At 44.9% G+C, this 11,898-nt stretch overlaps 1 protein-coding gene across 2 annotated transcripts in view; it reads left to right on the top strand.

The window, feature by feature from the left end:
- Positions 1-1,824: 1,824 nt before the first annotated feature.
- The window catches only part of LOC120058220 (dynactin subunit 2), a 30,279-nt gene continuing 20,205 nt past the window's right edge, over positions 1,825-11,898 (top strand). Inside the window, exons 1-4 of one of the 2 annotated variants that reach the window (XM_039006718.1) lie at positions 1,825-2,096; positions 2,769-2,837; positions 8,274-8,279; positions 9,426-9,522. In XM_039006718.1, the coding sequence (XP_038862646.1) occupies positions 2,061-2,096; positions 2,769-2,837; positions 8,274-8,279; positions 9,426-9,522 (208 nt within the window). In that variant the 5' untranslated portion in view covers positions 1,825-2,060. The remainder of the gene's footprint in view (positions 2,097-2,768; positions 2,838-8,273; positions 8,280-9,425; positions 9,523-11,898) is intronic. The other variant, XM_039006728.1, reaches the window with a different exon arrangement.

Here is an 11,898-nt window from a genome sequence, read left to right as displayed (position 1 = left end):
AATTGAGATGACAGAACCATCGTGTAAACAGGAGCCAGGAGCTCTCTTCCAATAATTCATAGATTAACAGTGAAGCCTGATTGGCTGATCAGAAATTATACATACCTACAGCCTATTACTATAAGGTATGCTGTATATCGGGTGTGTGCTATACAGCATAAACATGGGACTTACGCAATGACGTGACTAGCATTCATCCCACAAACTGAGGCTGCAACATGAACTTATCAATGGCATTATTTATCTGAGTGGACAGAGTAGCCTAGTCTCTCTTGACTCTTGACAGTGAATGATGTGAGAAGGTGATGAGGAGGAGGAGGAGGAGGAGGAGGAGGAGGAGGAGGAGGAGGAGGAGGAGGAGGAGGAGGATGACAATCAATATCTGTATGATATCATCCAATCAGTTACTTGCAATAAAACAAGTCTGAACTTTCAGGGGAAAGGAGTCCAGACTTGACCGGTAGTCAGAGTATGATGTTGGATGATAATGTGTATCCTAAAGACATAGTGTACGTTCTGCATCACCGTTAAGACGATGCCTCATCATCAGTCATCATCACTAACATGGCAGACAACAAATCTTGTCAAAATAATGAATGAGCAGCAGAAAATCAACTTACCGCTATGCTGACGGTGTCATCAGTTTGGAATGAGGGGATGAATTTGTCTCCACGGATTATTTCGGACTGATTTAGAGGACGGAAGCGACATAGCACCTTTATGTTGCATTCTGCGCTAACATCGGCCATTGTGAGAAAGAAATCGGATGTGCCTCAAAAAAGGCAAAGGGGATTTTTTTGGGAAACCTATAAGTTACTTGTTCCCTTACACTATTTAATCTTATTCATCATATGCATATCAATGCAGACACTCTTTTTTTTAGATGGGCAAGTTGAGCGTTTGCAAGAATGATAATTTCAAGGTTTTGTGTTTGAAATAAGATCCGTTTCGATCAAAATAAAAATGTAAGTTAGGTTATGTAAATGTTGGAGAGTTTGCTTACTTCAAATAGACCAGAAAAAAACACATATATGTCACTATAACGTTTCTGCTAATTTGTCCATGCAGTTCTTTAGAATTTAAATGTGAGAGTATTCCCGAGCGGATCCGGCTCCAGACGGTCGGTCAGCTGTTGCAGCGAGAGATGCAGGAGGAGAGATTTTTGAAGCATGGGCTTGCCGAGCGCTTTGCATCACTGGCAGCTCTCTGGTCTTTTATCAAGCACGGGGCGTGGCCTGCACTGATCCAGGCAACGTTATTAAAGTGGTAGCCTATTCGCATCTCTCTCATCAGCACCACTGATGCGCTGAAGATGGAGCGGTTGCCTATGGACAATTGGTGTTTAATAATTTCTATAATAGCCTCATCATGCGAATATGTTTTGACCAGTCAATCGTAGGCCCACATTCGTTAAAAATCGAACATACGTGGTATTACAGTGATTGACAGAGACGTCTATGATAGGTTATTTACAGGACATGTATTAGGCCACTCACACAGTCGAGACTAGTATAGTAATAAACTAGGGAAATATACGTTTTGTTTCAATGTTTTCCCTTTACAAAATGATTCATCCAAACAAAGGCTTTTATGCTATGGCTATATTCCCTGTGTCTATAAATAGACAGACAAGGCAGCCTACTCTGACAATTGTCATGCTGTTCGTTCACATGCTTAGCGGCAGCGACCCGAAGGTTTTTACAATGTTTGTACAATTTTACAAAAGCACCATTGCAAGTTTAATCAAGTTTAGGTGACATCTCCAAAGTCTACCAGGTTATGAAACTACAGCGCCGCTCGTCCACGCAAATCTCGCGAGATTGTTATACTCGCCCGCTACTGAACAATCGAGCTGTCAGAATACAGTTGATAACACAAAAAGCGGTTTATGTTAGCGAGTTGTTTGGCTACGGGTGAAAGGATTCCTTTGGTTGTTCATTTAGCTAGCGTTTAAAACGGACTAATAACTTGTCCACAAGGTCCATCGTTATTTCAGGTATATTTGTCACGTCTAAGGTTTTGTCTACTCATCCACCGGCCTCGTCCTTGCAACCTCAACAATGGCTGATCCCAAATACGCCAATTTGCCTGGAATCGTAAGTGTCCTGTTAGCTTGCTAGTTAACTTAGCTAGCTTGCTAGCCAGTGTCTCGTTATAGCTAGCTATCTGTCTCGATAAGATATTTGTAACATGCTCCCTAGCAAAACCACAGGAGCCAGGCTAGCTAGCATTGCTGGCTTGATATCTAGCCAGATAAACTAACCGTATCTATGTTAAGCTAACGCTAGTTTGTTACAGTATCGACACGTTAACTACCTCGCTAGCCTAGTGCATTGAAATGGTCTGCGTTTAACAAACATATTTCAAGCAGTTTTCATCAAGCATATAACCAAACAGGATGTGTTTAACTGCTCATTGTTGTAACTATCTGTGATTATAACTATAGCTATTCTTCCCGACAGCTAATTAGCTAGCCTAGCCTTGTGATTGAATGGGCGTTGGCCAGCTAACGTTAACTAGTTATCTTGATAACATTTCCTGAGAGTGGTTGGGTGGTTCCACTCATTGGGTATTATAAAATTGATAACCACAGCTAATACGGAAACGTATTTTTTTGTTCTTAATGTGTGTAAGACTGAGTGACTTGACAAAAAGTATAATCCTCTTGAGAAGGCTAACTGTATCTGTCGTTAATTTTGCACTAGCAAGTAGCCAGCTATGTCCATGTCATTTTGCTGTTATAGAATACGAGTCGTTGTCTTCCACAGGCGTCCAACGAGCCAGATGTGTATGAGACCAGTGACCTGCCGGAAGATGATCAGGCCCAGTTTGAGTCGGTGAGTGAAACATGGAGGGGTGGAGGAGAGAAGGGAGGGAGGGTTTGGGGGGGAAACAAAAAAAAGTTTGCTGCTGCCTCTTGATCCCAAAACACCAGTCTGTTGCCGATGTGGCTGAGTGTCACATCCTCTCTGAAAACCACTGTGTGATCCAGAGTAGCCCAAGATGTACTCTTAAGGAGCCTACCATTATTCCTTAAAAGGACCTTGTTATTTTCAGATGTTGACTGGCTCTGGCAGCTAAAACAGCCAAATACTCCATCTAAACCAGCATCAATTCTCAATTGCGATACAGTTTTGGAAACATAAAGCCCTTTACTTTCATATCACATCAAAATAATTTCATAAATGCAAAATATAAACTTACTGTGCACTGTTTTAAGTGGCGTTAATCACAGTTGCAGCTGACAGTATTTTTCCATTGACAACACATTTCTGACTTCTTCCGTTACACACTGGTGTTAGGAGCATGTCAAATACCTTATTAGCTCAGGTGGTCCCTCTGTCTTCTGTAAACACGCACTGTATAACATGGAGATATGGCTGTGTGGGAACACTAACCTTATTATTTATTACTGCACCTGTACATAGCCCATCTGTAATTTAGCCCAAACAACTACCTCTTCCCCTACTGTATTTATTTATTTTGCTCCTTTGCACCCCATTATTTATTTCTACTTTGCACATTCTTCCACTGCAAATCTACCATTCCAGTGTTTTACTTGCTATATTGTATTTACTTCGCCACCATGGCCTTTTTTTGCCTTTACCTCCCTTATCTCACCTCATTTGCTCACATTGTATATAGACTTATTTTTCTACTGTATTATTGACTGTATGTTTGTTTTACTCCATGTGTAACTCTGTGTTGTTGTATGTGTCGAACTGCTTTGCTTTATCTTGGCCAGGTCGCAATTGTAAATGAGAACTTGTTCTCAACTTGCCCACCTGGTTAAATAAAGGTGAAATATTTTTTATTTAACTAGGCAAGTCCAATTAACAACATTCTTATTTACAATGACGGCCTAACGATGCTGGGCCAATTGTGCGCCGCCCTATGGGACTCCCAATTACGGCCGGTTGTGATGCAGCCTGTAATCTAACCAGGCCTGTAGTGACGCCTCTAGCACTGAGATGCAGTGACTAAGTCGCTGTGCCACTTGGAGCCCAACACGCAACCTGCTGATATGAAAGATAAGGTCCTTATGCTTCCAAAACTGTACCGTAAGCGATGCATGTTAATGTTCAGACCAAGCGTCGGGGCTCTTTAACAAAACTCCTGTACAGAAGACACCTTCGTCCAATGGCTCTTGTGTGTAATGGAACTGAACTGAGTGCTGATGAAGGGCTTGATCCATAGATGCAGATCAAGGATTGATTGATTTGCATCTCTGGATCATCGTGCTGTGTATCATGGATCAACTGTGAAGTAGATACCTACCAGTGACACCACCAATCCTAATAACGTTTTCCTTCCCTCTGTCGGACTCGTTTTCCCTCCCTCCCTCCCTCCCTCCCTCCCTCCCTCCCTCCCTCCCTCCCTCTCTCCCCTCCCTCTCTCTCCCCTCCCTCCCTCCCTCTCTCCCCTCCCTCCACCCCTCTCCCCTCCCTCCACCCCTCTCTCCCTACCCCTCCCACCCCTCTCTCCCTACCCCTCCCCTCCCCCCTCCCTCCTGGGACGCTAGTGTGTACAAGTAAGAGGTTATTTTTCTCTCAGTACATATAGTGGAGTTATCTGCATGGGTTGTAGAATCCTTCCTGTCCCGTTTCCCCTCTCTTCAAATTGTGTTGACATGACTATCTGCCTACATGATGTAGTGATGATGATGTGCCCCATTGCTGCTCTGTGATGTGATGAAGTGTTGGATTCCTTGTTTCACCTGTTGCAAATGTAGCAGCACTATCACCTGACAAGACATTTTAGTTGGTCTAATAATCCTCCCACATACTCTTGTAGCACAACTCAAAGGATATTGAATCTACATTGTGTCTGTCTCTCTGTGTGTCTCTGTCTGTCTCTCTGTGTGTCTCTGTCTGTCTCTCTGTGTGTCTCTGTCTGTCTCTCTGTGTCTGTGTCTCTGTCTGTCTCTCTGTGTGTCTCTGTCTGTCTCTCTGTGTGTCTCTGTCTGTCTCTCTGTGTGTCTCTCTGTCTGTCTCTCTGTGTCTGTCTGTGTGTGTGTCTCTCTGTGTGTGTCTGTCTCTCTCTGTGTGTGTCTGTCTCTCTCTGTGTGTGTCTGTCTCTCTCTGTGTGTGTCTGTCTCTCTCTGTGTCTGTCTGTCTCTCTCTGTGTGTGTCTCTGTCTGTCTCTCGCTGTGTGTGTCTCTGTCTGTCTCTCTCTGTGTGTGTCTCTGTCTCTCTCTGTGTGTGTCTCTGTCTGTCTCTCTCTGTGTGTGTCTCTGTCTGTCTCTCTCTGTGTGTGTCTGTCTGTCTCTCTCTGTGTGTGTCTCTGTCTGTCTCTCTCTGTGTGTGTCTCTGTCTGTCTCTCTCTGTGTGTGTCTCTGTCTGTGTCTCTCTCTGTGTGTGTGTGTCTCTGTGTGTCTCTCTCTGTGTGTGTGTCTCTGTGTGTGTCTGTCTCTCTCTGTGTGTGTCTCTGTCTGTCTCTCGCTGTGTGTGTCTCTGTCTGTCTCTCTCTGTGTGTGTCTCTGTCTGTCTCTCTCTGTGTGTGTCTCTGTCTGTCTCTCTCTGTGTGTGTCTCTGTCTGTCTCTCTCTGTGTGTGTCTCTGTCTGTCTCTCTCTGTGTGTGTCTCTGTCTGTCTCTCTCTGTGTGTGTCTCTGTCTGTCTCTCTCTGTGTGTGTCTCTGTCTGTGTCTCTCTCTGTGTGTGTCTCTGTCTGTGTCTCTCTCTGCGTGTGTGTGTCTCTGTGTGTCTCTCTCTGTGTGTGTGTGTCTCTGTCTGTGTCTCTCTCTCTGTGTGTGTGTGTCTCTGTCTGTGTCTCTCTCTGTGTGTCTCTCGCTGTCTCTCTCTGTGTGTGTGTGTCTCTCGCTGTCTCTCTCTGTGTGTGTGTGTGTCTCTCGCTGTCTCTCTCTGTGTGTGTGTGTCTCTCGCTGTCTCTCTCTGTGTGTGTGTCTCTCGCTGTCTCTCTCTGTGTGTGTGTCTCTCGCTGTCTCTCTCTGTGTGTGTGTCTCTCGCTGTCTCTCTCTGTGTGTGTGTCTCTCGCTGTCTCTCTCTGTGTGTGTGTCTCTCGCTGTCTCTCTCTGTGTGTGTGTCTCTCGCTGTCTCTCTCTGTGTGTGTGTCTCTCGCTGTCTGTCTCTCTGTGTGTGTGTGTCTCTCGCTGTCTGTCTGTGTGTGTCTCTCGCTGTCTGTCTGTGTGTGTCTCTCGCTGTCTGTCTGTGTGTGTCTCTCGCTGTCTGTGTGTGTCTGTCTCTGTCTCGCTGTCTGTCTCTCTGTGTGTGTGTGTCTGTGTGTCTGTCTCGCTGTGTGTGTCTGTCTCGCTGTGTGTGTCTGTCTCGCTGTGTGTGTCTGTCTCGCTGTGTGTGTGTGTGTCTGTCTCGCTGTGTGTGTGTGTGTCTGTCTCGCTGTGTGTGTGTGTGTGTGTCTGTCTCTGTCTCTCTGTGTGTGTGTCTCTCGCTGTCTCTCTCTGTGTGTGTGTGTCTCTCGCTGTCTCTCTCTGTGTGTGTGTGTCTCTCTCTCTGTGTGTGTGTGTCTCTCGCTGTCTGTCTGTGTGTGTCTCTCGCTGTCTGTCTGTGTGTGTCTCTCGCTGTCTGTCTGTGTGTGTCTCTCGCTGTCTGTCTGTGTGTGTCTCTCGCTGTCTGTCTGTGTGTGTCTCTCGCTGTCTGTCTGTGTGTGTCTCTCGCTGTCTGTCTGTGTGTGTCTGTCTCTGTCTCGCTGTCTGTCTCGCTGTCTGTCTCTGTCTCGCTGTCTGTCTCTCTGTGTGTGTGTGTCTGTCTCGCTGTGTGTGTCTGTCTCGCTGTGTGTGTGTGTGTCTGTCTCGCTGTGTGTGTGTGTGTGTGTGTCTGGGTCTGTCTGTCTCGCTGTGTTTGTGTGTGTCTGTCTGTCTGTCTGTCTGGCTCTGTCTCGCTCTCTCTTTCTGTCTCTCTTTCTCTGTGTCTGTCTCTTTCTCTGTGTCTGTCTCTCTCTCTCTGTCTCTGTCTCTGTCTCTCTCTGTGTGTCTCTCTCTCAGTAACTAACAGAAGCTCACTAACTAACTAGCTATCTTTACTAACTCTACTCTAGCTACTGGTATACATGTTAACAGAAGCTTACTAACTAACTAGCTATCTTTACTAACTCTACTCTAGCTACTGGTATACATGTTAACAGAAGCTTACTAACTAACTAGCTATCTTTACTAACTCTACTCTAGCTACTGGTATACATGTTAACAGAAGCTTACTAACTAGCTATCTTTACTAACTCTACTCTAGCTACTGGTATACATGTTAACAGAAGCTTACTAACTAACTAGTTATCTTTACTAACTCTACTCTAGCTACTGGTATACATGTTAACAGAAGCTAACTAACAATCTTTACTAACTCTACTCTAGCTACTGGTATACATGTTAACAGAAGCTTACTAACTAACTAGCTATCTTTACTAACTCTACTCTAGCTACTGGTATACATGTTAACATAAGCTTACTAACTAACTAGTTATCTTTACTAACTCTACTCTAGCTACTGGTATACATGTTAACAGAAGCTAACTAACAATATTTACTAACTCTACTCTAGCTACTGGTATACATGTTAACAGAAGCTAACTAACAATCTTTACTAACTCTACTTTGCTAGCAGTACAAACACTGGGATCAATACTGCAACACACCTTGACATTCACAGTATTTTATTTAGCACATTGTATGTCTCATCAAATCAGTTGTCAGCTGTCTTCTTTCCTACCCTCTCACTCAGAAATGGGTTTTCCTCTGCCAATCCCCTCGTTCCACACGCTACATAATGCTAACAATACCAGAGAATTAGACGAGAGGCTTGAGTTAGGAGCTCAGGGCCTATCATACAAAGGATATCAGCTATTTACAATATATTCAGTCACACACTGGATATAAAAGGCATATTTTAGGCCTACCCACCTGTGTGTATAATATTGATCTGTGATGTCAACAGTTGCTGTTGATGCATCACCATAGACCAGGGGTGTCAAACTCATTTTGCCTCGGGGTCCGAATTCGCATTTCAATGAGGTCCGGAGGGCTGCACTGAAAATTAGCTATATTTCCTCGCTGTGAAAAAATTGCCTAAAGACGATGGGTCCGAGAGGGAAAGAACAGAGCCGTCGTAATGATCAGAGAGTCAGTCTCATAGTGAATGTCTCCAGTTTCAGCAGCGGTCTGCCTCAGAACACAGGACTCGTTCATCTCCCCTGGCAGGCTGCTGCTGTGCATGGCATGTGATAACCACATTAATCTGTTTCTCTTTCTCCCTCCCCTCTTTGTCTCCCTGTGCTCTTTCTCTAACTCCCCTTGGGAACCCAAGGAGCTGGTAAGAGCTTCACTGACTAACACACTGACTCCCTTCCTACTCCTAACATGTCTTGACTGTCTGTCTTGACTGTCTGTCTTGACTGTCTGTCTTGACTGTCTGTGTCAGTGGTTATTGATTGATCCCATTGTGATTAATGTGAATAAATCATTTTGGAGCTTAGACACATTGATGCCATCATCCCTCACCCTAGTGCACAGTTCCCTGAGGCTAGTCAGAATGATGCTCTTCTCACAATCACTGATTTTAAGGGAATCTGTTTCCTCAAATGAGCAGATGGAGAAAGCCATGGATGTATAATTGACTGAAACAGCTAACTAACTAGCTCATAGAGATTATGTAGAAGTCACAGGACCGGAGAAACTCTGAAACTCTAGTTTATATAATATATATCTCTCTATAGCATCTTCCATCAGTCAGCTGTGCAAGAGGGAGGTAACTTTCTCATGTAGAGCAGTGATTGGTTCCTAACTCCCAGGTCTTCTGGTAACTAGGCAATGCTGACTTTTCATTCACATTGTGTTGTCACAATACACCCCCTTTACACAGTCAGTGGTGTTTTCCATTTCATTGGTCACTAAAGAGCTCATTTCAAGAGAATTCATTGTGGATTCTGCGGAACCATTGGGTGCTCAAGATTCTGAATTTTTTCTTTCTTTCTTGATCGAATATTAAATCAACTGTCTGTGTTTTCCCTCTTGGAATAGACACCCCCCCCCTCACCTCCTGATTACAGATCCATTTCAATCTGTGTGTTCTGGTGTTAGTGAGTTGGTGTTGGTTGGCATCTCACATGGGCCCTCTCTCACACTGTAGATGAAGTTGATGTCTCACTCATTGGATTGTATCTAATTAGTAGACGTTGTTAAAAATCAGTTGTGTGAGAGAGTTTGTACACCGAGCCATACAGGTATTCCTCTGATATATATAAGGGACTAGGTTCCCAGGTGGTATTGAATCAGCCAGTGTGACAGATAACCCATGGAGAGAGAAGATTGGCACAAATCCCCATCAATCATCAAATCTGATCTCCTTTGGAACCATTTTGGCCTACGTAAACTTTCAGCTCTTTCATTTCCAATCCATTTGTCCTAGTTTTGACCCAAGTCTCCTGTGGTGTCTCATTATTCTGGATGTCTCTAACAGGAAGAGCTGTGCAGTGACAGTGTGGAGAGGATCGTGGTCAACCCCAACGCAGCCTACGACAAGTTCAAGGACAAGAGGGTCAACACTAAAGGCCTCGGTTAGTATACCTTCAAACAGCTGTCGGGGCGGGGCTGTATCTCAGCGAGTAGGGGCTGGGCTGTATCTCAGCGAGTAGGGGCTGGGCTGTATCTCAGCGAGTAGGGGCTGGGCTGTATCTCAGCGAGTAGGGGCTGGGCTGTATCTCAGCGAGTAGGGGCTGGGCTGTATCTCAGCGAGTAGGGGCTGGGCTGTATCTCAGCGAGTAGGGGCTGGGCTGTATCTCAGCGAGTAGGGGCTGGGCTGTATCTCAGCGAGTAGGGGCTGGGCTGTATCTCAGCGAGTAGGGGCTGGGCTGTATCTCAGCGAGTAGGGGCTGGGCTGTATCTCAGCGAGTAGGGGCTGGGCTGTATCTCAGCGAGTAGGGGCTGGGCTGTATCTCTTCCTTCTCAACCATATTGGAGGAGAAGGTCCAAGGTCTCTCTGCTCAGACCTTATCCAGTGCGTGAGGTGGGTAAGAGAGGATGCACGGAGTTGAGAAAGCACAGGAGTTCGTCCTTGACTCAAATTAAATGTATTTATAAAGCCTTTTTTACATTAGCAGATGACCCTGTGACCTCACCAGGTGGAACTCTGGGACTTTTCCCTGGTCATGTCGTCACGTCATGTAGCCCTAGACGTGAGGCATTTCCTGAATTGGTTACAAACTAGAGATGAAACGTTATGAACATTTCATATCACGATTATAGTGACCCAAATGATCACGGTGATCAGTATTATCGAGGTATTGTTAATGTGCTGGACATGTTCAAGAAGTACTGATACACTGAAATCATTTCACCAAGTTTTATATTAAAACCAACAAGCAACAAATACAATTAGCAGCACTATGCACTTTTTTTGTGTGCCGAAACATTTAAAATAATAACATTTAACATTAAAATAATAACATTTAACATTAAAGGTGGCACCATGTGGACATGAGAGGTAAACGTTTCCCTTGTGCAGGTTTAAATGAACACAACCTTAAGTAAGCAAATCAAATGTGCATATAAAACCATCACAAGCAAATCAAATGTGCATATAAGAACAATACAACCATATGTAAACACATCCAATGTGCATGTAAGAACAATACAATCATATATAAACACATCCAATGTGCATGTAAGAACAATACAACCATATATAAACACATCCAATGTGCCTGTAAGAACAATACAACCATATATAAACACATCCAATGTGCCTGTAAGAACAATACAACCATATGTAAACACATCCAATGTGCATGTAAGAACAATACAACCATATGTAAACACATCCAATGTGTAGTTGTTGACGTTAAAATAACACAAAATATGTCAACAAATCAAATTAACAGCACTGATTGTATGTCCATTCTCTCCTTCATAAAGAAACCAGGTGCTGCTGGTCTAACATCCTGTATGTCCGTTCTCTCCTTCATAAAGAAACCAGGTGCTGCTGGTCTAACATCCTGTATGTATGTTCTCTCCTTCATAAGGAAACCAGGTGCTGCTGGTCTAACATCCTGTATGTCCGTTCTCTCCTTCATAAAGAAACCAGGTGCTGCTGGTCTAACATCCTGTATGTATGTTCTCTCCTTCATAAGGAAACCAGGTGCTGCTGGTCTAACATCCTGTATGTATGTTCTCTCCTTCATAAAGAAACCAGGTGCTGCTGGTCTAACATCCTGTATGTTGGCATCTTTGTTCACTTGAGATTGAAATGTAAAAATGTCAGCATATTTACTTTGTCCGGTTTAAGTAGTGATCTGCGAGGGGAGACAATGTGCATCTCTCTGATGGCATGTTGGCTGCTGGGATGCACGAAAGCTTCCTGACAACCCTGGCAAGGTGTGGCCGCTCTGATGCCTCACCTCCACCACACCAGTGGATCCTCGTCTGCTGGAATGGGTGGCAGAGACGGGTAGACCTTGATCTCTTCTTTCACTCTGTCTTCTGGGGTGGTTGGAATCTGACCCTCTTCACCTCTCTGCTGCCTTGTTGAGGTAATGTTTCTCAGCAACCCAGCCAGGCCTTTCCCCTCCGATGCCGCTGTGGGGGTGTTGGTGCATCGTGGTTCTTCCCTGACTTGTGCAGCTGTCAGCTTCAAGGCCTCCTGGATACAGCTGTCAGCTTCAAGGTCTCCTGGACACAGCTGCCAGCTTCAAGGCCTCCTGGATACAGCTGCCAGCTTCAAGGCCTCCTGGATACAGCTGCCAGCTTCAAGGCCTCCTGGACACAGCTGCCAGCTTCAAGGCCTCCTGGACACAGCTGCCAGCTTCAAGGCCTCCTGGACACAGCTGCCAGCTTCAAGGCCTCCTGGATACAGCTGCCAGCTTCAAGGCCTCCTGGATACAGCTGCCAGCTTCAAGGCCTCCTGGATACAGCTGCCAGCTTCAAGGCCTCCTGGA

Source organism: Salvelinus namaycush, chromosome 2 (assembly GCF_016432855.1).
Source record: "Salvelinus namaycush isolate Seneca chromosome 2, SaNama_1.0, whole genome shotgun sequence".
NCBI lineage: Eukaryota > Metazoa > Chordata > Actinopteri > Salmoniformes > Salmonidae > Salvelinus > Salvelinus namaycush.
Note: the sequence above shows the minus strand (reverse complement) of the source record. Positions and strands in the feature narration are given on the sequence as shown.